Source organism: Mustela nivalis, assembly GCF_964662115.1.
Source record: "Mustela nivalis genome assembly, chromosome: 4".
Taxonomy (NCBI): domain Eukaryota; kingdom Metazoa; phylum Chordata; class Mammalia; order Carnivora; family Mustelidae; genus Mustela; species Mustela nivalis.
In genome coordinates this window covers 34,795,026-34,822,848 of record NC_139023.1, presented here as the reverse complement: position 1 = coordinate 34,822,848, position 27,823 = coordinate 34,795,026, and the positions used below count along the sequence as shown (strand labels likewise).

Sequence of the window (27,823 nt, the reverse complement as noted above, 5' to 3'; positions counted from 1 at the left end):
CAAAAATTAAAATAATTAAACCTATGTCAGAAACTTTTTGAGAGGACTAGCTTAAAGATTATATACAAAAAGCTTTGGTCTCATCGCTCAGTAAGTAGTAGCCATTATTCTTCATCACTACTCTCACTACTGTGATAGAGCAAGAAGATGATATGGACCCTGTATATCCTTAATTTTTCAAGGCATTTGACAAATCTTCAGGACAAGGAAGGTTGGATGATAGTACAATTCATTGGAAGTTGAAACAGTTTATACAAAGGTGAAATAGAAGTTTCTAGTACTTTGTCAGAGGCTTCTATGGCCCTATCCTGTTAAACATTTTCATGACTCACTTAACATAAAGGAGCATATTGGACATGATAATCAAATTTGTAGTTTATATAAAATGGGAGGTGATTAATAGACAAGCTTAAAGACCAAAAGATTCCAGAAGGTCTGAGAAAGCTGATACAAAAAAATAATGCAATATGGCTTAATGTAAAATCAAATTTCCCCCAATGGTTACCTTTCACATAAATATAGTACAGTAACAAAACCAGAAATTTGACATTAGTACATGTGTGTATAATTCTGTGTCATTTTCTCACATGTGTAGATTTGTGTAACCACTACTATAATCAAATCTACTGGTGTAGACATTTTACCTTACCTTCATTTATGTTCCTTTACCATCCCACATTTATAATATAATTGTCTTAAATATTTCCTCTATATACAGTGAGAACCACATTAGACAGTGTTATAATTTTTGTTTCAATGGCCAAATGGAAACTCAAGACAAGAAAAGTATTGTATTTAGCTGTATTTTTGCTCTTTCTGTGTTCTTTCTTCCTTCCTGATGTTACAAGATTCTTTCCCTTATTATTTCCTTTCTGTTTAAAAGAGAACTTCCTTTAGCCACTCTTTGAGGGCAGGTCTAATTTGGTGAATTTGATGTCATATTCTCTTAGTTTTCCTTCATCTGAGAATGTCTTTTTTTTTTTTTTAAGATTTTATTTATCTATTTAAGAGAGAGAGAGAGAGAGAACACGAGCAGAGGGAAGTGTAGAGGGAGAGGGAGAAAGGCTCGACAAACTCAGAAATTCTGACCCGAGCCAAAGGCAGACGCTCAGCCAACTGAGCCATCCATAAGCCCCATATCTGAGAATGTCTTGAATGATCCTTCACTTCTGAACAATATTGTCTCTGGATAGAGAATTCTGGTTTGACAGTTCTTCTCTTTCACAACTTCAAAAATATTATGCCATTTTTTTTCTGGCCTCTATGGCTTCTGATGAGAAATCTGCTATTATTCCAGTTGTTTTCTCCTTATAGTAATTTTCATTTCTCTCTGAATGCTTTCAATAATTTCCCATGTCTTCAGTTTCCAGAAGTTTGACTATTATGTGCCTTGACATGGATTTCTTTAAGTTTATCCTGTTTGGTGTTCAGTCCATTTCTGGCAACTGCTTATGGGTTTTTCAGTTGGTCGGTTAGTTGGTTGGTTGGTTGGTTGGTTGGTTGGTTTTGCTGAATTTGGGACCTTTTCAGTTTCGATTTCTTCAAATACTTTTTCAGCACTGTTCTCTATTCCTTGGTCTAGGACTCAAATAATATGACTATTAGACTTTTTGTTGTAACCTCGTAAGTCCTTAAGATTTTGCTAATTTTTCTAAAACTCCAATTTCTCTTAATGTTTAGATTGTGTAATTTCTACTCTTCTATCTTCAAGTTCACCGATTCTTTCCTCTGTCCTCTCCATTCTTCTGCTGAGCCTATCCATTAAGATTTTTATTTTGGTTATTGAATTTTTTAACTCTAGATTTCCATTTGGTTCTCCTTTATATATCCTCTTTCTCTTCTAAGACTTGGTCTCTTTGCAAAACTTTCTATTTTGTTATTTTTCTTTATACCTGCTTAAATTGCTTGTTGAAACACATTTATGATATCTTCTTTGAAATCTTTGTAGAATAATTCTAACATCTGTGTCATTTTGGTGTTGACGTCTGTTAATTGTCTTTTTTTTTTTTTTTTCATTCATTTTGAAACCATCCCATTTCTTTCTGGTTGCAGAAGGATATGCTAACTTTTAAAATCTTCATGTCAGTCCTATGAAGTAACTCCTATTAGATCCATTTCAGAAAGGGAAACTGACTACAAAGAGTTTAAGTCATTTGCCCAAGATCACACAACTAGAAGTGGGGATGAGATTCAAATCTGAAGCAGTCTGGTGTCAGAGACCATGCTCATAACTGCCACATGGGCTTATAACAACCATATATTTATTCATCACTACATTTCAATCAAAGTATTATCACATTTAATTTCATTCATTAATTCAAAAAATATGTATTGAGCGCCCATTATGAAGCACCTTGTACTAGATATAAAGGGACAACGTTAAAAAGACATGGTCTCTGGCCATAAGATGATTACAGTCTAGCAAAGGGTATAGAAATATAAATAAATAATCAAAATACAGTAGTGGATAAATGTGGTAGATACAGTGACTGCACCAAAGGGATTGTAAATTTGTTTGGAGAAGGAAGGAAAGTGTCACAGATGTTTAATTTGGATCTTGAAAGAATAGGATGTCAGTCAATGGATGAGGTAAAAAACGAATTCCAAGCAAAGAGAACAGCATACACAAAGGCACGGAAGCATGAAAATAGCATCAAGTTATTTGGGAAGCAGTAAATAGTGACATAGCTATTGTGCATGGTGACTGTTGTGGGGTGGAGGGTAGCATTGTTTTTCCCAAATTATCTTGATGCTGCCTATTAAACAATTCATTATTTGTTTACCAATTTGAAACGCCACATGTATCACACACTAAATCTTTATAAACTGTTGGATCAGTCCATTCTCGCTATACTATCTACTCAGAAAATGATTTGATTTTCAACAGCTTTAAAGTATATTTTCATATCTAATAGTGTCTTTCTTTTTCAAAGATTCTTAGATTTAGGATGAAATGGTTCAGATGGTGGGGACCCTTGAAATTTTAGTTGGAATAGCATTAAATTTATAATTCATTTTGAGCAGATGGAAAATCATTAAAATTTTGTCTTCTAATAGAGATGTGTCTTTTTATTTGAGTCTTCTGAATAAAGCTGCATGTTTTTTTACATGCTGTATAATTATAATGCTTATTGCTAGATAATTATTTTAGTTTTACTTTGTGAAAATGATTCTGAAATTGATTTTTTTAATTATTATACAAATACATAGTGAATTAAGTTTTGTTTAATGCATTAACAAGATAATCAGTAAAATTCTGAGCTTCTTCAGAGAAGGACAACTAGGGGTACCTGGCTGTAGGAGCAGAGGGAGAGGAATAGAGAGAATCTTAATCAGGTTCCATGGGATCTCATGACCCTGAGATTGTGACTAAACAGAAATCAGGAATTGGATGCTTAACCCTCCAGAGCATACGAATCTTGATCTTGGGGTTATGAGTTCAAGCTTCACATTCAGTGTAAAGATTACTGAAAATAAATAAAATCTTTTTTTTTTTTTTTTTTGACAGATCGAGATTACAAGTAGGCAGAGAGGCAGGCTGGAGGCGGGTGGGGGGGTGGATAGGGCGGGGGTGGAGGTAGGGGAAGCAGTCTCCCCGCTGAGCAGAGAGCCTGATTCAGGGCTCAATCCCAGGACCCCGGATCATGACCTGAGCTGAAGGCAGAGGCTTTAACCCACTGAGCCACCCAGACGACCCCCCCCCCTTTTTTTAATCTTTAAAAAGAAAAGGAAGGGTGGCTCCATTGGTTAAGCGGCTGCCTTTGGCTCAGATCATGATCCCAAGATCCTGGAATCAAGCTCCATAACAGGCTCCTTGCTCGGTGGGAAGCCTGCTTCTCCCTCTGCCTGCTGCTCCCCCTGCTTGTGCTTTCTCTCTCCTATCTCTCTCTGTGTGTCAAATAAATAAGTAAAATATTAAAAAAAAAAAAAAAACAGAAAAAAGAAAAAGGAAAGGAGAAGTAGAAGTAGTAGCATATAGTTAGTGGGAAAAGGAATGCTGAAATAAGATTGCTAAATTAAATGCAAAACCGGTCGGTGTCATAAGGGACAAAAAAACATAATCTTGGTCTTATCTTTACTACCAACAGAAAAAAAAAAGTACATCCTATTCATTTCTATAAATTAAGCTCAACTATTACAGGAAAACATCTGGTCCCTCTGACCTACTGGTCAGAGTTACAATTTCTGAGTCAGAGATGATCCTTGGGCAGCTTATTTTAAAATCCTCTAAAAGAATACTGAAGCATAGAATAGCCAACACAATACTGGAAAAGAAGAACTAAGTTGGAGGGCTGACACTAGCTGACTTCAAGGTTTATTATAAAGCTGCAAAAATCAAGACAGTGTGGTAGTGATGAAAGAATGGACAAAGGGATCAATGAATAGAGCCTAGAAATAGACCCATACAAATACGTGAAAAATATATATATACATATATATATATATATATATTTGTATGTATAGTGAATATAGTGAACCGATCTTTGACATGGAGTAAAGGAAATCCAGTGGTATAAAGTTAGTCTTTTCATAGATGGTGTCGGACAACTAGATAAACACATGCAAATAAATGAATTTAGATGCTAACTTTACTTAAACCTATCAGAAAAATTAGCTCAAAATGGACTTCACTAAAAAACAAACAAACAAAAAACTATAAAACTTCTAGAAGATAATATAGGAGAAAATCTAGAATTTTTAGATACAACACCAAAAGCATGATCTATGAAAGACAATATTAATAAGCTAGACTTAATTAAAGTTTAAAATTTCCTCTCTGCAAAAGATACTGTCCAGAGGGGCATCTGGGTGGCTCAGTGGGTTAAGCCTCTGCCTTCTGCTCCGGTAATAGTCTCAGGGTCCTGGAATCAAGTCCCCCATTGGGATCTCTGCTCAGTGGGAAACTGCTTTCCCCTTTCTCTCTGCCTGCCTCTCTGCCTACTTGTAATCTCGCTCTCAAATAAATAAATAAAATCTTAAAAAAAAAAAAAAGATACTGTCCAGAGAATGAAAAGATAAGCCATAAGCTTAGAGAAAATATTTGCAAAATACATATGCGATATAGTACTTATATCCAAAATATAGAAAGAACTTCTAAAATGGAACAATAAGAAAAATAAATGTCATTAAGGAGCTGTGAATTAAAAGAATAAGATGTATTACTAGAATGGCTGAATTCCCAGATGCTTTTTTATTTTTTTAAGATTCTATTTATTTATTTGACAGAGAGAGAGAGAGAGCATAACCAGAGAGAGTGACAGGCAGAGGGAGAGGCAGACTTCCCACCAAACAGGGAGCCTGACTTGATCCCAGGACCCCAGGTTCATGACCTGAGCCAAAGGCAGATGCCCAACTGACTGAGCCACCCGGGTGTTTTAAATTCCCAAATGCTAATAAGACCAAATGCTGATGAGGATGTAGAGCAACCGAACTCTCATCCTTGGTGGTGATGCAAAATGGTTTAGCAACTTCAGAAGATAGTTTGGTTGTTGCTTTTTCTTTTCTCTTCTTTTCTTTTCATTTTTTTAAATTTATTTTTTATTTATTTTCAGCATAACAGTATTCATTATTTTTGCACCACATCCAGTGCTCCATGCAATCCGTGCCCTCTATAATACCCACCACCTGGTACCCTGACCTCCCAGCCCTGCCACTTCAAACCCCTCAGATTGTTTTTCAGAGTCCGTAGTCTCTGATGGTTCACCTCCCCTTTTCTCTTCTTTTCTTAAAATATTTTTATTTAGGGACGCCTGGGTGGCTCAGTTGGTTAAGCGGCTGTCTTCGGCTCAGGTCATGATCCCAGCGTCCTGAGATCGAGTCCCACATCGGGCTCCTTGCTCGGCAGGGAGCCTGCTTCTCCCTCTGTCTCTAGCCTGCCACTCTGTCTGCCTGTGCTTGAGCTCTGTATCTCTCTCTCTCTCTCTCTCTAACAAATAAATAAAATCTTTAAAAAATATATATTTTTATTTATATATTTTTCTGATACAGAGAAAGAGCACAAGCAGGGGGAGCAGCAGAGGGAGAGGGAAAAGCAGGCTCTCCACTGAGCAGGGAACCCAATATGAGGCTCCATCCTAGGACCCCATGATCATGACCTGAGCTGAAGGCAGAGGCTTAACTCACTGAGCCACCCAGGTGCCCTGCCCACCCCTTTTTAGTAAAGATTTTATTTTTTAGTAATCTCTACACCCAATGTGGGGCTCGAACTCACAACCCTGAGATCAAGAGTCATATAGTCCACCAACTGAGCCAGCCAAGTGCCCCTAAGCGGCACTTATTTTTAAATTAGCCTATACTATGTTATTTGCATGTACTTTAATGAGATATTCTATTTCCCCCAGAGATATTCTATTCCCCCATTAAATTGGTAGTTTTGTGAGCAGAGTCCATATCTTATTCCTTATGTATTCATAGCATCTAACATAGTTACTTATATACTCATAAATGTTAATAATAGTGCCTTTTCTTCAAATATAAACCTTTGCCTGGGAAGAAAGATAAGAATAACATGTGTTTAAAGGTTTGAGATGATCCCTTACATACATGGTCAAAGAATTTTCAACAAGGACCAAGACCATTCATTGGGGAAAGGACAATCTTTTCAACAAATCATGCTGGGAAAACCTGGACATCACATGCACAATGATGCAATGGGACCCATACCTTACACCACATTCAAAAATTAACTCAAAATGGATCAAAGACCTAAAAGTAACAGTTAAAGGGGTGCTTGGGTGGCTCAGTCTGCCTACCTGCTCAGGTCATGATCTGGAAGTCTTTCCATTCAGCCTCATGTAGGGAAATTCCTGCTCAGCAGGGAGTCTGTTTATCCCTCTCCTTCTGCCTCGCCCCCACCAATTCATACTCTGTCTCTCTCTCTCAAATAAATAAAGTCTTTAAAAACAAAATAAAAAAAATAAAAATAACCTTCTGGGGAGGACAAAATGCACAAAACTGTCTTTCCTAATGTTAACTTAAAAATATATATATCAATAGGTTAAAGATGTGTAAGAATTCACATTGTTAACACATCGAAATCATAAAAAGGAAGATAAAATGTAGTTACATCAAATTCTGAGCACAGTGCTTTTGCTCAGATGTTTATATAAGTCTGTCTCCTGCATTATGCTTTTCATTACAGCTCTCCTATGCAGAAAAACTTGGCCTCTGTAGGATCTCCTGAGAGTGCCTACCTCAGTCACGCTGCTTGCTAGCTTCAGAGGGCACAGGGAAAATTGTTTGCATCTGCTTCTCTAAACCTCTGGAAAGAGAGACTTAAAGCCAGATCGTTCACCATAGAAAGGAGCCATAGCCTAGGAAAATACAGTTGAATGTTCAGCTACAGTGATATTCAAGTGACTATGAATCTCTACCGCAGGGAGCACCAAGAAAGGGAAAGATAGTTATCTATTATTCATAGAGCTATACCTACAGTGGTCATTCTCAGTTGGTCCTCCTGGGTTAGGTCATCACCCTAGTGGGGAAAGTTGTTACAGTGAGCTCCTCTAATCCTAATGCAGAGCCTACAGAACGGTAGAGAGAGAGTGGTAACTTTCCTCAATGATAGCCACATCCAGGAGAGTAAGAAATTATCGTTGTAATGTGGGTACAGAATCCTGGCAGGAAAGCAGGTGGTTAATCAGAAGGGTTTATTAAAGAGACTCTAACAGCTATAGGAAGCTGATAAAGGCTAACAATAGCAGGGACCACTTGGCACCTCCAGGCTTGAAGGGGTAGAAGGAGCAAGATTACCAGAATCCTAAAAGAGCTCTAGCAGTAGGTGAAGCTACAGCTGATGGGGAGAGCTGTTGGACAGGAACTGTAGCCTTTGGTAAGGAAATATAGCATTGCTGATCCTTGCCTCACTTCCTGCCAGAGCCTCCTACTCATTGGCCACACACAACCGAATCCAGACGGTAATGAAGTCTTATTGATGTCAGTACAACGTTGCAGATCATGCTTCCAGAATCCAGGGGGCACAGAGCAGAGAGTGTTGGAGAGCGAATTTGCAGGAATGAAAAACGACTATCTGACCAGCTTGATGAGATTTATATGATTTTTGAAATTCTGTGTTCTAAATGAATGATAAGGGGTGCCTCGGTGTCTCAGCAGTTTAAGCCTCTGCCTCCAGCTCAGGTCATCATCTCCGGGTCCTGGGATCAAGCCCCGAGTCAGAGCCTGCTTTGCCCCGCCCCCGCCTGCCTCTCTGCCTACTTGTGATCTCTCTCTCTGTCAAATAAATAAATACAATCTTTAAAAAAAAATAAATGCGTGATAAATAATTGACATGATTGAGGGGGTCGAGTAGGTAGAAGCTAGTTGTGGATTTTTTTTAGTTGGAAGTTCATGGCCTGTGAGATACCAAAGAAAGGCAATTTTGAAGAGTGGCTTTAAAGGATAGGGAATCTTTGCATTGGGTCTCATATAGAGGACTCTGGTTTAGAAGACAGAAAGGAATCAACCAACTCAGCAAAAATAGCCAAGATGGTCAGCAGGGGGCAGTCTCCAGGAAAGTTGGTTTGTATTTTTTTTTTTTTTTAAGATTTTATTTATTTATTTGACAGACAGAGATCACAAGTAGGCAGAGAAACAGGCAGAGAGAGAGGGAAGCAGGCTCCCGCTGAGCAGAGAGCCCGATGCGGGTCTCGATCCCAGGACCCTGAGACCACGACCTGAGTGGAAGGCAAAGGCTTAACCCACTGAGTCACCCAGGCGCCCCAGCTGGCTTGTATCTTAAACATGAAGTGTGAAGGCCCCATAGCCAAGTCCCAGTTGTAGCTGCATATTCCTTTGAAACAGTGAAATTATAAAGTCCTTCCCTCAAAAAGTTCTCACCTAAAGAACTTCTCTGCCTAATAGGTACCAAATCAGTAACTTAAGACAAGAAAACATATTCTATGCTATTAAAATCAACTTTCCACTCCATGCTGCAGATATTCCGAAAGCCACAATGGTAGGAGTTCTGCTCTATTCTCTAAGTTTGGAATACTATAATGTGCATTACAATCAATATTGCGGTGCCCACTGGCCTGGACCTAAGTTTAGAAGTTCGACTGTGGATCTAAATGCTGTTTTCCACTCTTGCCACTAGAGCTCCTCAGCAGCTGGGGTGAGTAGGGGAGAGAAGCTAACAAGATGGGAAGGGCAGAATCCAGTGAAAGAAAAAAAGGCAAAATGACCTCAGGGTTATGATTGGGTGTTTAAAAAAAAAAAAAATTAAATGGGAGGCTTGGGTAGAACAGGCAGTGAGGAGAGAAAGAAAGGAAAAAAAGTCTCAAAAAGCTGGCCAATACAAGGTCAGGAAAGGGCAGTAGGGGAAAAAAATTTCTCTGCCTTCTCTGCCTTCGGAAGAACAAGAAATTTGAATCTGAAGAGTGGTGACAGTAACTGGCAGGAACTACAAAAAAGACTTGCACATTTCAGATTGGCGATTATTATCAGGGGTCAGCAAAACACTATTATGCCTTGCTGCTCTTTTTTTTTTTTTTTACATGAATCAAAAGATCAAAACACATTGTTCTGTTGGAGGCAACAGAAGAGTTACCAGATTAACTCCCCATCAATCTAAAACCAAGTTGACAACCTTCACATATGTGTTTATGTAAATTATATACTCTGAAAGTGTGTGACCTTTTAGATCTAACCTTTGTGTCTAACCAGTAAAGTATATTCAAATGTACTTAGGACTCCTTTACACTCTTTAAAAATATTGAAGATTCCAAAGAGCAGTTGTTTATGTGGTTTAAACAACATTGTGATAGAAATTAAAACAGAAATTATTGGAACATTTATTTAAAAGTAACTATAACAGGGGTGCCTGGGAGGTTCAATCAGTTGAGCGGCTCTTGATTTTGGCTTGGGTCATGATCATGATCTCAGGCTCATGAGATTGGGCCCCACATTCACATGGGAGTTGGCCTGGGATTCCCTCTGTCTCTATCCCTCTGTCCCTTGCTCTGCTTGCTTTTGCATTTTCTTTTTAATATTATAGTTACTATAATCAACCTATTATATACTTACATAAATAATATGTTATTAGTGAAAAATAATTGTATTTTCCAAGATAAAATCTCTTTTTAATGCCTGCCTTACAGAACACAGCTGGATTTTCTTTTTCCTTTTTTTTTTTTTTTTAAGATTTTATTTATTTATTTGTCAGAGAGAGAAGGAGAGAACAAGTGGGGGAAATGGTAGGCAGAGGCAGAGGCCAAAGCAGGTTTCCCACTGAGCAAGGAGCCCCATTCGGGAATCAGTCCCAGGACTCTGGGATCATGCCCTGAGCTGAAGGCAGACACTTAACTGACTGAGCCATCCAGGCATCCTACTGCTGGATTTTCATATATACTTTTGCAGTTAGTATGTGCATATATTGTTTTGGTTGAAGTAGAAGAAGAAAATCCGATCTCATACAAATACGTAGCTAGAAAGTGAAAAAATGTTTTAACAACTTTTTCAGCTAATTGTGGATATTATTTTTCAGTACTGCACTAAATCTAGACAAGAGGTCAATCCTCAAAGGTTAGTTGCAATGTGGAATCTGAAATGTTACCAGGGAATATTTTATACCCTGTTATGTTAAAATCCATTGATCTGTCTCAAATCTTGAATGGATATTATTACACCCAGGCATGATTTTGTAACATCATGCACTGGTCATTTAGAAAATACTAGTTCACTGACTTATGCAGATCTTCCAAATGTTAACACATTTCACTGTAAAATTTCAAGCAATCGCATTTATTAATTTCGTCACCAACTTAGTCAAAATGTCTTTTATTGGAAAACTGTTGAGTCACAGGGGCAGATATATTTTCTAAAAGTCTAATTTTGGGGGCACCTGGGTGGCCCAGTGGGTTAAGCCTCTGCCTTTGGCTCAGGTCATGATCTTGGGGTCCTGGAATTGAATCCCGCATGGAACTCTCTGCTCAGCAGGGAACCTGCCCCCCACGCCCCCCACCCACCTGCCTCTCTGCCTACCTGTGATCTCTGTCTGTCAAATAAATAAATAAAATCTTAAAAAAAATTCTAATTTTCAGTTGGAAGTTTGAATTTTTTCATTGGCAACAAATTCTGCCAGTAGTTTTCCTTGATGTGATGGGCTCACCTAGTTCATTTGTGATAAAATGTCTGCCAAATACCCAGTCCTTAAGAAACATAGTTTGTCTCAATCATTATTTTAAGTAAAAATAGTGTTCCATGGAAATAGTTGCTAATTTACCTCACAAATCACCACTTGTGCAAGTGCTTAACCATGGGCTTTGGGATGCAGTAGAAGTGCTTTCTTTATCTTTCCCAAGAATGACACACAATATTAAAAAGACATGTATTCAAAAATTGAAGTTTAATAAAATCAATTTCCACTGCTTCATCAAACACATTCTAAAGTGAAACTGGTTTAAAAAAAAAAAAAGAAAAGAAAAGAAAAGAAAATGAAAAAGAAAAAAGAAAAGGAGGGGGCACCTGGCTGGCTCAGTCAGTAGAACTTGCGACTCTTGATGTCAGGGTTGTAAGTTCAATCCTCATGTTGGGTGTAGAGATAACTTAAAAATAGAATCTTAAAAAAAAAAAAAAAACAAAAAAAAAACAAAAACAAGGGGCGCCTAGATGGCTCAGTCAGTTAAGCATCTGCCTCTGGTCAGGTCATGACCCCCATGTTCATTAACATTTAATAAAAATGGGGGCACCTGGGTGGCTCAGTGGGTTAAAGCCTCTGCCTTTGGCTTGGGTCATGATCCCAGGGTCCTGGGATCAAGTCCCACAAAGGGCTCTCTGCTTGGCGGGGAGCCTGCTTCCATTCCTCTCTCTCTGTCTGCCTCTGCCTACTTGTGATCTCTGTCTGTCAAATGAATAAATAAAATATTAAAACAAAATTAATAAAAATGTTAAAAAAATAAAAAAAGTAAAAGTGCAAGTCTTCATTTAAAAAAAACTAAAACTGGTATTTTTTTTTTAAAGTAAGCTCTTTATCTAATGCAGGGCTCCAACTCAGGACCCTGAAATCAAGTTGTATGCTCCACCAAATGAACCAGCCAAGTGTCCCTGCAACTGGTTTTTTTTTTTCTTTTTAAAGCTTTATTTATTTATTTTAGCAGGGAGGGGCACAGCAAGAGAATCTCAGAGACTGACATGGGGCTCCATCTCACCACCCACAAGATCATGACCTGAGCTGAAACCAAGAGTCAGATGCTTAAGTGACTGAGTCACCCAGGCACCCCAAAACTAGTATTTTTAATAGTGACTGCATGGTATTAATAGGATTATTAATAACACAGTAATTGTTTTTGTCTACTATTGCTCTTATGTCATCAGTGCAAATGTCAACACAATAAAAGGCAAATAATGTCTTAGTTGTATTATGATGATAATTTGGTCATTGCAGACTGACCTCTGAAAACATATCAGGGACCCTTACATTTCTGTAGAAAATATTTTGAGACAAATTCTCCCTATCCCGACAGAATGTGAATCCTGCAATTCCAGAAGTTTTCTGTTTCTTTTTCACTGATACACTTCTAGGACCTATATCATGCCTGGCACATAGTAGGGATAATTTTTGTTTAATTAATTAATTTTTAATGAAGTAGTCCACCAGAACTAGATCATAATAGTGAAGAGTTTATAAGTGGCATTACTAGAAACTCATTTTCAAAAAATTTAGTTTTGAATAGGTAAAATATACAAGAAGGTACATGGTGAAAATTCTTACATTTTGCCTTCTTCAAGGCATTTAAGTTATTTTCTCAGAGATAATCCCTACTGTCAGTTTCTTATGCATTTTTCCAGTGATATTTTGAGGATCCACAAGTATTACATACATAAGCATATTCCTTACTTCCTTCACACATATCACTACACACAGTATGGACTGCAGAGTGCTTTTCAAAAGTAAACTTTTTCTTTTGAAGTAATTGTAGATTTACAGAAAAGTTTCAGAGATTCTTGTATATTCTTTGCTCACTTCTACTAATGTTAACATCTTACATAACCATAATACCATGTCAAAACTAAGAAATTCATATTGTACGATACTATTAACTAAACTACAGAATTTATTTAGATTTCATTAGTTATGTCCTTTCAATTCTAGGATCTAATCCAAGATACCACATTGCATTTCGTATACTGCTTTTTTCCCCTTAAAATGTACATTGGAAATTGTTTCATATCAGTTAATACGTAGTTGCCTCATTCTTTGGAAGGACTGTAGAATGACTTCCTAGAAGTAGAATTTTAGGTCCAATGATTGTGTGTGTTTAAAAATGACCAGTGGTTGGGCGCCTGGGTGGCTCAGTGGGTTAAGCCGCTGCCTTCGGCTCAGGTCATGATCTCAGGGTCCTGGGATCGAGTCCCGCATCGGGCTCTCTGCTCAGCAGGGAGCCTGCTTCCCTCTCTCTCTCCCTCTCTGCCTGCCTCTCCATCTACTTGTGATTTCTCTCTGTAAAATAAATAAATAAAATCTTTAAAAAAAAAAAATGACCAGTGGTGCCTTGGTGGCTCAGTCAGTTAAATGTCCAACTCTCGATTTTGGGTTCAGGTCATATTCTCAGGGTCTTGAGATGGAACCCTGTGTCAGGCTCCACTCTAAGTGCGGAGCTTGCTTAAGATTCTCTCTCTCCAGGGTGGCTGGATGGCTCCGTGGGTTGGGTCTCTGTCTTCTGCTCAGGTGGTGATCTCAGGGTCCTGGGATCCAGCCCCACATCGGGCTCTCTGCTCAGTGGGAAGCCTTCTTCCCTCTCTCTCTGCCTACATCTCTGCCTACTTGTGATCTCTGCCTGTCAAATAAAAAAATAAAAATTTAAAAAAAAAAAAGTTTCTTTCTCTTTTCCCCTCCCCCGCTTTCTCTTTCTCAAGAGAAAAAAAAAAAAAAATGACCAAGCCCTTCTCCCCCCAAAATTACCATAGCCTTCTAAGTAGTCCCCCTGTGATTTGAGTGTTGCAAGTTTCTTTGAAGTTCCAAGATTAAGATTGGGGACGGAATGAAGGTGACAAATGTAAAGTACTCAAAACAGTTTTTGCACACTTCAAAATGATTATGTTCAATGTACTGACACAGATACACATAGCATTGCATGAATTACATTATAGCAATGATTCATTGTACCATCACCCACACGTACAGTTGGTTCCTCTTAGGACCACTAGGGGGCTCTGCTGGAAGGGTTTATAATTTATGTTAGTCCACTTAGGGAGTTATTTCCAAATGATGTTTCAGAATTCTGACCTCTTAAAACTTGAAAGAGATCATCTAATCCAGCTTCCTTATTTTGTAGGTGAGGAAACAACGCTTGGCCAAGATAGCTAGCATGGAGGAGAGCTGGAATCAAATATCTCATCTTGGTTCCTGTGGCAGAATTTCAAGAACTTTTTTTCCAAGTGCTTCCACTTGAATGATTCACTCCAAGGAATATTTCCTTTTTGGTGCCATAATTTCAATAATTTTGCTAAGGCTGTGTATTTGTGGTATTTTTTTAGGCGAGTACTTTACTAATTGATTAGGTGAAAGAAGCTCCTGAAATAAAAACTTCTAAATAACCTTTATTACTTCTTCCAGAATGTTCTATTTAAAGTACCGCTCCGCACCAAAACCGTATTATTTACTGAAACCCTAGCAACGACTTTCAAATTGCCTTTCAAACTTCCTTTCCACCTAAAACATTTTACTCTTATCTTCATTTGTTCATTTAATATTTATTGAGGGCCTACCAGTGCCAGACACTGTTGTAGGCCCTAGGCCTATAGAAGTAAAGCTACCATTCCTCCGCAAGAAGCTTCTATTTCTCCATTTTTCACTTTAATATACAAACTATTTTCACATGTTTTAGTTTAGTGGTTCTCATAGTGTAGCAGCAAGAGCAGCAGCATCTGAGAACTTGTTCGAGAAGAAAATTATTAGACCTACCCCACACTCTAGGGATGGGGGTCTAGCAACGTGTTTTGTTTTTTTGTTTTTTTGTTTTGTTTTTTTTTTTTTAAACAAGGTTTTCAGGGATTCTGATGTACACTGGAGTTTAAACACTATTAAAACTCGGTATTAATGATCTAAGGAGCTCAAAGATCAACATCTGGCTTCTAAATCCACCTCAGGCATCTCCATGGAGTACCTGTTTCAGATACACGGGATGGGACCCAACAATGACCACTCTTTATTCAGTGACGTGTAGTACCTGGAATGATAGTATTAGCAGTGGCACTCTAATGGCTCCAGAACAAAAACGGACCGCAGTGGATCTTTCTGGGCTACACCAACAGAAAATGGGCCGGATCGAGTTCTGGAATGATGTTTTTCTACACTAGACACAGTCAGGCACATTAAGCCTGTGGGTTCTCGGTCTGGCTGAGTCAGGTCCACGCTCACAGGCGCTGGTAGCCGAGGGGGGGGCCGTTATGTTGGGCTCAGCCTTCTGTCAGAGGCCATGGTTGGAAGCCCCGACCACACCACAGTGATTTGAAGAGAGGCGGAGGCACAAGAGAGAACCCGGGAGGCCCCAGCAGGGTTGGCCAGCGCGGAAGCCGCACCCTCCTGGCCCCAGACGCCGGCAGGGCGGAGCCGCGCGGCCGCAGCTCGGGCTGAGACGCGCGGCGCGGCGCGGCGCGGGCTCGCGTTTGAGGCGTATGGGGCTACAACGGGAGCGGCTGCGCCGCCCGGCCGGGTCACCGTCTTGCGCATGCGCGGACCCGGCGCCATTTTGGTGGCCGGGCGCGGAGGTGATTCCACACTGAGGAGAGCGCGGCGGCCGGGGTGGCAGTGGCAGCATTCGTGTGCTCGGGTGTGGATCGCCGAGGGAGGAGGCGGTGGTGGAAGAGGTGGCGGCGGTGGCGGTGGTCGTAGCGGTGGCGGAGGAGGCGGGTACGAATCAGCTGCGGGCGGAGACATGGCCAACATCGCGGTGCAGCGAATCAAGCGGGAGTTCAAGGAGGTGCTGAAGAGCGAGGAGGTCAGAAATGAACTCCCGGACATCCCCCACCCCAGCCCAGGGCGGGAGGGTTCTTCCAGCGGCGACCCCAGTATCCCCGGTAACCCCTGGGTGGCCCTCCTTGCGGTCGCCCTTCTGCCTGTGGGAGAGCAGCAGTCTCCCCCTGCTTCCGTCGCCTTCTCCTCCCCTCCCTGGGCCCTGGGATGGACCGCCTCGCGGGCGGGTGGTCTGGAGAGGAACACGGTTTTGGGGGGCAGATGGGGAGGGGGGCATTTCTTGGGGGAGGGTGTGAGCTCTAGAGAGAGCCCCGAGACAGTGGCAACAGCTGGAAGTCTGGCTGTAGGGTGTGGAGGGAGCAGGCCGAGCCTGAGAAAACCCGGGAAGTGGGTTGGGGGAAGGGGAAAGGTGGTAACTGGATCCGGAGAGCTGCGCTGCTCAAAGGCCCACACTTTTAAGGGTATTCTACATTATGGCCTGTTTGGCCTCCACCGTCCTTTCCTTTGGGAAGGATCGGTGAAAGGCGTTAGGTTTTGATAAAAGAAGGACGTTCAGAGTTACTCTCTCCTTAGTTCGGTGTTGGGAGAGAAGAGGAGACATAATAGGATACTCTTTTATTTGAGTGGGAGATAAGGGAATTTTCATCTGAGGTAGAAAATTGATTCCAGATTAGATAATTACCTCATTTCCCCCGTCCCCAACTCCCCAATTTCTAGGCCTCTTTTCTGTTGACATCAGAAGCTTTTTGATTGGGTGAAGGCAAGTTGTTTGGTGTATTAAAGGCACTTAAATATTATTCGTTAGGAAAAAATAATGGAGAGTATGAGTAGCTTATTTCAAAATATTGTTTACAAGTTATAGATCAGAGAGTCTCTCCTAAGACAGTGCCTCTGTGACTGTTGTATTGTGCCATGAAACTTCATTATGATGTCCCTCATAGTTAACTTGATTCTTACTTTTGAAAAACAGCCCTATTAAAAACATGGGATTTCACCAGATCGATACATTATTATACCTCCTTATTTAGTAGATTTGTTCCAGTGTATCTTACCTGAAATTATTAGAAATATATTTTTTTGTTTCAAGCTGCTCTTGAGTCTTGCAGAATTTACTCTGATGTTGGTCATATTTATTTATATAATTTAGTCAAAATATCCTTGTGATTTGACTCAAAACCATGCAAGTATAAGTACAATTTTTCATACCCAAATCAACAAGAATGCAAAGTTTTTTTCCTCCTTGGATTTAACAAAGAGATGAAAAAGTAATACTGAAATACTTAGTATTTTCAAGATGTCACATATTTTAATAATGCATCATTACTATTTGTATTTTTCTCTTAATGTTGGAACTTTGATAAATGATTTGTGTAATTTAGCATTCTGAGTGTGTGATAAGTAATAGATATAAGTGAGCTTTATTTCTGATACTGACTCTACAGTGATTATTTTTCCAATTCGACATGTTGAATATAATTCTTTAAAATTAACCTAAAAATAACAAATACCAGTAGATTTATTGAATGTAGTAGTCTATAAGAAATGATCTGAGCATGTGTATGAACTCTGACCTCTGTATTTGTTCTAGTGCCAAAACTCTGAATGGAAGGATGACTTTGTATTTTTGTGGTACAGTGCAGAAATAGGGTCATAAATGTCTGTACTGATATACAGTGAAACAATGAGTCTTACTTTTTATTTGCAAGAAAATATATTTGAGTATAGTTGACATATATATTCCTAATGAAAGATTCAGTTAATACAGTTGCCAATAGCCTAAAACATTTCTATAATAAAGTTGCACAAACCTGAGACTTAATATAAGACTTCTTTCACATGTTTTTATTTTCTAATACTTAAAAATGGTAAGTTACTGCTCTCGTGATCCATATGATCTCTTTGCTTTGTATATGAGGTGACTTTCACCATGATATTTTTAGTATTTCATTTAAAGCTTAAAAGAAATCTAGTATTGCCCTAGTGTGCATATTGTTAAAGCAATACTGCTCTTTATATGTAAGGGATACTGAAGCCTTGCTTCAAGTAAGCATTATAGTATTTCAGAGGAAGAGAATAGGAAATGCAAAAAAATTATTTTTTTTAAGAAGAGTACTTTATAAATCTGGAAGGAGACTTCTTCCAGAAAATAAGTTGCAAAGTATATTTAGAAAAGGGTCAGATAATTCAATCTTGTACTATAACCAGTAAATGACTTTATTTTCACCAATATTTTATTTCATCGATAATTTAGTAGGCCCAGTTCTATAAGTGGGTTATGTTGATTACTTTCAGCTCACTGAAGGACTTGTAGTACAGTCCATGTGTTTCCTTTTTAAGTGTGGAAATGTCGTATTTTGAGTGTCTGGTCATGTAACCAAGTATTTCATCACTTCATCTATGTAACTCTCCACGTTTACTGAAGTTTCATATGCTCTTATTTACTGGTTGATTCAAGTAATTTTTTTTTTTTTTTTTTTGGCATTTTAAGTTGTCTTATAAAGATAGCTGACATTTGCTGAATTCTGACCATAAGAAGTTATAAGTGGCCATTCTTAAAGTGTGTTAATTAAAATATAGTCTCCAAGATAAATCAAATGTGAAAAGCAAGGTGCAGAATAGTGTGGAGGCGGCCAGCATTTGTGTTGGAAGAAGGGAGAAATATGTGTATTTGTCTCAATGAGAAATTGGTAAAATTGATTATTTCTGTATAAGCGAATGTGTCTGAGGTAATAGGCATCAAAGGATTCCTTTTGAGTTTTGAGTCATACAAACCTAGGCCTTTTTTCCTTGAGGCTGTTTGGAAATCCATCCTTTATGTGACAGACATTAATTTTAAATATGTGTGAATTTTAAGTAATATTTCAAATTGCCAGGAATGGAAAATTGGTTAAAATACATGTTATAGTTATTTTATGAGTGCAATTACTAAGTGAAATGTAGATTTTGAGGCTATAATAAAACTATAATCTGTATTCACAGATTTATTATTATTGCTGTTAAAAACTAAACACCATTTGTAGAGTGGCTGTCAGTACCATTTGTTTATGCATTATTGCTAATTTCCAAGAACAATTCTTTGAATCAGATTTCCTATATCTTAGATGAGGAAATTGAGATTCAGAGAAGTTAAATTATTTGTCTACAAACATAGCTTTAGGATTTGGGTCTAGGTCCCCTTGTGTTTATATTGTACCACACTGTCATTACTTTCCAAGGATAGGCATTCTTTAATTATTTAAAAATAACTGAGACTGGTTTGTATTATGGGTTACAGGATTTAATAGTTTAAACATTAAAATAAGGGATGCCTGGGTGGCTCAGTTGGTTAAGCATCTGCCTTTAGCTCGGGTCATGATTCCAGGGTCCTGGGATTGAGTTCCCCATGGGGCTTCTTGGTCAGTGAGAGGCCTGCTTCTCCCCTTGCCTGCTGCTCCCCCTGCTTGTGCTCTTTCTCTCTCTCCCTCTGGCAAATAAATAAAACCTTAAAATAAAAAATTAAAATAAGTGTTACCTGTAAGTTACTTAAAGATTTAGCTGCGAGTCAATATGCAAAATACTTGAAAAAATTTTTATTTTAAAGCACCCAAGCTGGGGGAGGGGCAAAAGAGTGAGAGAGAGAATCTCAAGCATATACGCCACTGAACTCAGAGTCCACATAAGGCTCTTTCTCAAGACCCTGAGGTCAAGACTTGAGCTGAAACTAAGAGTCGGACACCTAAAAGACTGAACCACCCAGACGCCTCTGCAAAATACTTTTAAATTTGAAGCTCAATGAAGTAAAATGCCCTGAAGTCAGTGTACATACTCTTGTGTGTTTGTGGTATGTTATCTGTAGTTTTTCATATTGTAATTGTACTTCGCTGACATTTTCTAAGATTTCAGTAGGGAATACTTAAATTTATGGCATTACAAATTGATTTCATGAAAACTACTTTTGTAGTTTTCTTTTAAGTGCTTAAGTGGATTTTGTATTTATTGTCATTTTGAATTTAAAGTATTTGATCTAGTTTGATCTATAGAACTGGTTGGCAAATCTTTAGAAGTAAAATGTTGATTTCTGTAGACCATAGTTTCTCAACCTTAGCACTGTTGACATTTTAGGCAGATAATGAATTCTTTGCTGTGAGTGGCTCTTCTCTGCATTGTAGGATGTTTACTAGTATCCCTGGCTTCTATCACTAGTTGCCAGTAGCACAGCCAACCCTCCTCCCTACCTCCTTGCTCTCTCTCCCTCCCTGCCAGTTGTATCAACTAAAAATGTCTCCAGACTTTGCCAAATGTTGAGAACCACTGCTATCAACAAAACTCTTTAGAACATTTCATACTATTAAATTTGTAAGATGTGTAATATATTTTATCTAAAAGATGACAGTAAAGGTACAAAAAAGTTTATAGCATGGCTACTACTACTACTAGTTTTGAGTGATGGTTTTAGGATTTTATACTTGTTTTCCCTTTGTAAATGATTATTTTTTTTCTTTTAAACTTTTTCCTTTTTGATTAAAAGAAAGAGGTGAAATTCCCTGCTGGAAATTAATATAACCAGAGTTTGAACAATTTTTTTAAGAGTAGAAAAGCAGTTTTTACAGTTATATAAGTTACAGCTCTCTGTAACTTATTTAAATAATGTGCCTTATGGGGTTCTGGGTGTGGGCTGAGTGAAGAAAGCTTTTGATGGGGTAAAAAAAATAATTGCAACCTGTCCAAGTAATACTGTTTGGGGTGCATTTCTTTTTTATTTTACTATTATAAAGACTTTGATCTCTGTCCATCAGGCATAGATTTAGATGCATCTGGAATTCCCTATATCACCCCTTTGTGACCCTCAAAACTAGTAGTAGCCATGCTGTGAACGTTTTTTGTACCTTTACTGTCCATCTTTTAGATAAATATACATGTATATATTTATTAATATGTTAGTGGTGTCTTAGAAAATGTGTTAAAATGCGTTGAGTAGGGGTGCCTGGGTGGCTCAGTGGGTTAAAGCCTCTGCCTTTGGCTCAGGTCATGATCCAGGGGTCCTGGGATCAAGCCCCGCATCGGAGTGTCTGCTCAGTGAGGGAGCCTGCTTCCCCCTCTCACTAAGCCTGCCTCTCTGCCTGCTTGTGATCTCTGTCAAATAAATAAATAAAATCTTTTTTTTTTTTTTAAATGCATTAGGGGGGCGCCTGGGTGGCTCAGTGGGTTGGGCCGCTGCCTTTGGCTCAGGTCATGATCTCAGGGTCCTGGGATTGAGTTCCGCATGGGGCTCTCTGCTCAGCAGGGAGCCTGCTTCCCTCTCTCTCTCTCTGCCTGCCTCTCCATCTACTTGTGATTTCTCTCTGTCAAATAAATAAATAAAATCTTTAAAAAAAAAATGCATTGGGGCACCTGGGTGGCTCACTGGGTTAAAGCCTCTGCCTTTGGCTCAGGTCATGATCCCAGGGTCCTGGGATCGAGCCCCACATCTGGCTCTCTGCTCCATGGGGAGCCTGCCCCCCCCCCCCAGCCTCTCTGCCTACTTGTGATCTCTGTCTGTCAAATAAATAAATAAAATCTTTTTAAAAAAATGCATTGAGTATTCGAGTTGAAAGAGACCTTAGATCTAGGCCAAATTCCTCATCTATAAGATCAGGAAGCTGAGGCCTGAAGAGATTGATTGTTTTTTAGTGATACAGATCTGGTGAATGAACCCAAGCTTTTTGCATAGCAGTCCATTCTAACCATTATATATGGTTGCTCTATGGGACTATTTTTTTTTTTTTCATAAATAATACTGTAAATGCTGAATGCTAATAAAACAAAGTATGATTGACAGTTTAATATTGCCTTGTATTTAAGTATATTTTGCCTTTTTTTCTTGGTGTTAAAAACTAAATTTGGCAGAAGGCAGAGATATTTCACTCCTTAAGCATGATACAGTAAATTTAGCTTAGTGATTAAGAGCGTGGGCTTTGGAATTAGATTTGCTTTGGGTCCTGGCTTTTCTATTTAATATCTGCAGCTTTGACTCTCTTAGAGTTTTCTTATTTGTAAGAATGTAGGAAGATTAAGAGTCTTTACAGTGCTTAGAGCAGTTCTTGGGACATCCAACGGATAGCTGTTAAGATGTCAAAATTAGCTATATGTTCATATTTTACTTATTGGTTTGGATCATAAAGGGTTCCTTCAGTGTAGTGATAGTGTTGTGTGAATTTGCCTGAAAAAAAGGATTTAAATGAAGAGGCTTTAGTACTTATGATAGAGTTACTTTGTCATCTCTGTGCAAACAACCTGTGGCCAAGGGGAATGCAAAAGAAAAATCTGGGCCCTGTTCTCATGGTGTTTTTTAATCCTTCTTTAGGAGACAGTTAAGAGTACCTGGGTGGCTCAGTCGGTTAAGCAGCTGTCTTTGGCTAAGGTCATGTGAGATGAGCCCCACATGGGGCTCCTTGCTCAGCATGGAGCCTGCTTCTCTCTCTACCTGCCACTTCCCCGCTTGAGCTCTCTCTCTCTCTCTCAATCACTCTGTCAATTAAATTAAAAAAATTTTTTTTATTAAAGGAGACAGTGATAAATTGGGGAAGAGTTTGTGTTAAAATGTGACCTTTTTAAGTGAAAAGGTACTTTATTTAGAAGCATTTCAGATAATATAGCTTTACATGATGATTTGGGATTTCTTGATGTGACTCTGGTTGCCTTGAACTGCACCAAGAAATCTAGAGTCTAATCCTATGATATATGTTATCTTGAATCTCTTGGTAAAATTCTTGTTTTTTATTTTTTTAAAGATTTCTTTGAGAGTGAGAGTGTGCTCACAGGGGTACAAGTTGGGGAAGGGGCAAGGGAGAGGGAGAAACAGATTCCCTGCTGAGCAGGGAGCCCGATGGGGCTTCATCCCAGGACCCTGAGATCATGACCTGAGTGGAAGGCAAACACTTAATTGACTGAGTTGCCCAGGCACCCCTAAAATTCCCATTTGAAAATTGATTTTTGGAAAATAGAAAGTGGTGGTCACATCCATCTGACATCCCTTGTTCTCTTATGTAATTTTGCAAAGGAGAGAACTTCATTTCATTCAAAACCTTTGTCCGTTTTCTCCCTTCAGTTCTTTGCTTTTACTGCAAATTTAAAGTAATAAATACTTCAGTTGAATGCCTGCTATCTGGCATTTTATATGTTTGGCAGCCTTATGAGATTGATGTTATTCTTATTTTACAGATTAGAAAATTGCAGCTTTGAAGAAAGTACCTAATTTTCTCAGTATCAGGCAACTTGTTGGTGGAACAGGAGTTGGAAACTAGGTCTCTGACTCCCAAATATTTACTAATTATGGTGGAAAGAATAATGTGCAATCATGTCTGCTGCTTGCTACCTGTCCATTATTTTTAAAGATGCTTTTTTAAAAAAAAATTGTATTTTAACAGGGCTCCCCCAATTTTTTTTTTTTTTTTTTAACATTTTACTTGGGGCTCCTGGGTGGCTCAGTGGGTTAAGCCTCTGCCTTCGGCTCAGGTCATGATCTCAACATCTCGGGATCAAGTCCCGCATTGGGCTCTCTGCTCAGCGGAGAGCCTGCTTCCCCCCTCTTTCTGCCTGCCTCTTTGCCTACTTGTGATTTCTCTGTGTGTCAAATAAATAAATAAAATCTTTAAAAATATATTTTACTTAAAATATTAAATATTTAAATTGACCGTCATCATTGACCTGAGCTGAAGGCAGACACTTAACGACTGAGCCACCCAGGCGCCCCTTTAAAGCTGCTTTTTAAGATTATGGACTATCTTACACTTTGAAGTTTAGAAAACAGTAGGTGTGGATACTTTTATGTTCGTGGTATAGATTTAGCAGATCTTAACTCTCTCATACTTGGTTAACTTACCCTTTCCCTCAAGCAATAAAACAACATGTAGATGAAGTTCACTTTGTAACCTTTTCCCTTTCCATTCTCTTTCTTAGAAGTAACCACTGTGCTGAAGATGCCTATATCCTTCCCATTCATACTTTTGTTTTTACTATTGAAACCATAAGGTTTTTTTTTAAAGACTTATTTGACAGCGAGAGAGGGAACACAAGCTAAGGGAGTGAGAGAGGGAGAAGCAGGTTCCCCGAAAGGAGGGCGCCTGATTCGAGGCTTGATCCCAGGACCCTGGGATCATGACCTGGGCCAAAGGCAGACGTTCGACGACTGAGCCACCCAGGTGCCCTGAAATCATAAGCTTTTTTAAATGTCAAAGCACTTTTTAGTGTTTTTAAAAGTTTAAAAATTTTTTTCCACAGATGATTGTAATATTCTACATTTCCTGCAACTTCTCTTCTTTTTATTATTTTTTATAAGATTTTATTTATTTACTTATTTGTCAGAGAGAGAGAGATCGCACAATCAGGCAGAGTGGCGGGCAGAGGCAGAGAGAGAATTAGGCTCCCCGTTCAGCAAGGATCCCAATGTGGGACTCCCATCACAGGATCCTGGGATCATGACCTGAGCCGAAGGCAGTGGCTTAACCAACTGAGCCACCCAGGCATCCCTCTTCTTCTTTTCTTTTTGAAGATTTTATTTACTCATTTGAGAGACAGGGGACAGAGTAAGCACAAGCAGGGGTAGGGGCAGAGGGTGAAGTAGAAGATTAAGAAGTAGAAGTAGAAGAGAAGTAGATTTCCCTCTAGGAGCCTGACATGGGGCTGAATCCCAGGGCCTGAAGATCATGACCAGAGCTGAAGGCAGATGCTTAACCACCATCTGAGCCACCCAGGTGCCCCTTGTGCAACTTTTATGTGTTACTTTTTTTTTTTTTTTTAAAGAATTTATCCATGATAGTGCATATTGCTTTAGTTCCTTAAATTACATAGTATTTCACATCAGTTTTGTTGTTGTTTATTCATTCTCTGTGGACAGCATGTAGTTTCAGCTTTTAGCTGGTGTACAAAAAAAAGAGCATTGTACATTACATGTTTTCTTGGACACGTGAGAGTTTTTTCTAGGAAGTAGTATTGTAAGATCTGAGTGTATTTGCATCTTCTGTGTTATTGGATATGGCTTCAACTTACAATGATGCTATCAATTTGCACTCCTCTAGCAGTGTGTAAGAGTTCTAGTGACCTGACATTTGTAAGACTTATATTTTTATCAGTCTGATGGATGTGAATGGTAACTTATTTTTATTTTAATTTCCCTTCCCAGTAGAAATATTAAGCATATTTTTGTGTTTATTGGCCATTAGGCTTTGCTTTGCAAACTCAGTGTTCTCATTCCTTACCCATTTAAAAAAAAAACTGGGACACCTGAGTGGCTCAGTTGGTTGTCTGTCTTTAGCTCAGGGTCATGGGATCGAGTCTCGCATCCATTGCCCTGTGCAGCCCTGCACAGCAGGGAGTCTGCTTCTGCCTCTGCCTCTCCCCCACTACTTATATGCGCAGTATGCACATGCTCGCGCATATTGTCTCTCTCTCTTCTCTCTCTTGCAAAAATAAGTAAATAAGAATTCAGTCTTCAAAAAAATTTTTGGTGGTTTGTATTTTTCTTATTTATATAATTTTTTTAATATAATTGGTTGGTTAATTCTTTATATAAGTTTGTCTACTTCCGTTGTGTGGCTTAATTTTTAGCTTTTTTTTTGTAATTGTGGTATACTATACATCTAAAAACTTAGCATCTTGTATGTTTTTAAGTGACAGTTTCAGTGTACATTTTTGTACAGCCATTACTACTATTCATCCCCAGAACTTACTTCATCTTGTAAAACCGAAATTCTGTATCTATTAAATGTTAACTCTACTTCTCTGTTGCCCAGCCTGTGGTTCATTGGTCTACTTTGTGTCTCTGTGAACTACTCTGTTATATTTGTGACTGTTTTCTTTTGCTTAACTTTGTCATATCTTTTGACTGAAGTTTAATTTTTATTATTTATTTATTTTTTAAAAGATTTTATTTGACAGATCACAAGTAGGCGGGGGGGGGGGAGCAGGCTCCCTGCTGAGCAAATAACCCGATGTGGGACTTGATCCCAGGCCCCTGAGACCATGACCTGAGCTGAAGGCAGATGCTTAACCCACTGAGCCACCCAGGCATCCCTGAAGTTTAATTTTTAAGTAGTCACACTTTGAGGGGATTGCTTGGCTGGCTCAGTTGGTAGGGTGTGTGACTGGATCTTGGAGTTGTGAGTTCAAGCCCTGTTTTGGGGGTAGAATTCACTTAGAAAGAAAGAAGTAAGTCACATTTTCCTATTTTTTCCTGTATGGTATGCTTTTTGTATTTTGTTTAGGAAATCTTTTCCTTTAATTACAAAGATGTTTTAAATTTGGTTATAGGAGCAAATGAGGTTATATTCCTTAACTACTGTCCTCAGGCTTCTGTCTCCACCATATCATATGGAAACTACTTCTTCAGGAATTATCATTATCTTCCCACTTGTCAAATGTGGAGTAACTTCTCATCAGTTCATTTTTGTATATCTTTCACTTCATTTCTCAATGCTTGCCTCTTGTGGTTGCTCTGATACTGCTGTTTTGCCTTCATACTGTGTTACTTACTACACTTTATAAGTTGATTTCATCTGTTATTTTCCATTTATCTCTTAAATCTTTGTTTCCTTTTTTGCATTCCTTTTGTTAATCACTCTAGGTTGGGTTTTTACCCAGATGGACTATTAAAAGTAAAATTTTTATTTACTATTATAGTAAAACAGTTTGCTTATATTTTTTTAAACTTACCTCTTTTTTATCCCTAGGTTCTTTTTTAAACAGATTTTATTTATTTATTTATCTATTTATTTATTTATCTATTTATTTATTTATTTATTTATTTATTTATTTAAGAGAGAGCGCGCACAAGCAGGGAGAGTGGCAGGCAGAGGGAGAAGCAGACTGCCCACTGAGCAAGGAACCTGAAGTGGGACTTGATCCCAGGACCCTAAGATCATGACCGGAGCTGAGGGCAGAGGCTTACCCGACTGAGCTACCCAAGTGTCTAAGACAGTTTGCTTATTTACATTTATTTCTCTGCACCCTCTCTTCAGCCCTCCTGGTGCCATGCCACAGGATGGATGGATTTATTTATTTATTTGTTTGTTTTATATTTATTAGAGCAGGGGGAGGACAGAGGGAAAGGAAGAAGCAGACTCCCCACTCAGTAGGGAGCTGGATGGATGCAGGGCTCTATACCGGGATCCCGGGATCGTGATATAAGCCAGAGCTGGATGCTTTGACTGGGCCACCCAGGTGCCCCCATGCCACATGATTTATGACCTTGTCATTTTCCTTTAGTTTCTCTACTGCCTATTGCTTAAAGGCAAACTTGTATACTTTTGTTCTAGCTTGCCTTTCTGGACCTGTTCCTGTCAAGTCTCATCACAGTTGCATACGTACACATACTTCACTCTCAGACCTTCAGCTGTGCTAAACTGTTCGCCATTTAGTTATTCTGTCTGCCTGGAATAAGCCCTTCCTCCTCCTTTGCCTTTGAAATAAACTTATCCTAAAATGCTGCCACTTCTAAACCTTTTGTGGAAAACACAGTTTACCCCTGGTTCTCAGTGTCATTTTGTTAGGATTTTGTTAGAGTAGAAACTGTAGATATATTGGTCATTTTTAAAAAATATTTTATTTATTTATTTGATAGAGACAGCCTGAGAGGGAACGCAGCAGGGGGAGAGGGAGAAGCAGGCTCCTGCTGAGCAGGGAGCCCAATGGGGAACTGGATCCCAGGACCCAGGGATCATGACCTGAGCGGATGGCAGATGCTTAACGACTGAGCCACCCAGGTGCCCTATACGTTGGTAATTGTACATATGTCTTTCTGTCCTCCTAGATATCAATGAGCTCCATGAGGATGCTTATTCATCTTTTTTCCTTTGTCTTGTATAGTGCCTGGCATTGGTAGGCTTAATAACATTTATAATAAGACACAAAATCTTTGATAATCATCTACTTTTGTTTTTTTGGAGTTGCTGCAGAAAG

At 38.9% G+C, this 27,823-nt stretch overlaps 2 protein-coding genes across 4 annotated transcripts in view; both read left to right on the top strand.

Annotated features, from left to right (window-relative positions):
* The window catches only part of LIAS (lipoic acid synthetase), a 475,402-nt gene that overhangs the window by 190,534 nt on the left and 257,045 nt on the right, over positions 1-27,823 (top strand). The gene's annotated exons all lie outside the window — the stretch shown is intronic.
* Positions 15,577-27,823, top strand: part of UBE2K (ubiquitin conjugating enzyme E2 K) — a 75,183-nt gene continuing 62,936 nt past the window's right edge. The window contains exon 1 of one of the 3 annotated variants that reach the window (XM_082728899.1): positions 15,577-15,935. In XM_082728899.1, coding sequence (XP_082585025.1) covers positions 15,666-15,935 — 270 coding nt within the window. In that variant the 5' untranslated portion in view covers positions 15,577-15,665. The remainder of the gene's footprint in view (positions 15,936-27,823) is intronic. The other 2 variants (XM_082728900.1, XM_082728901.1) reach the window with 2 other exon arrangements.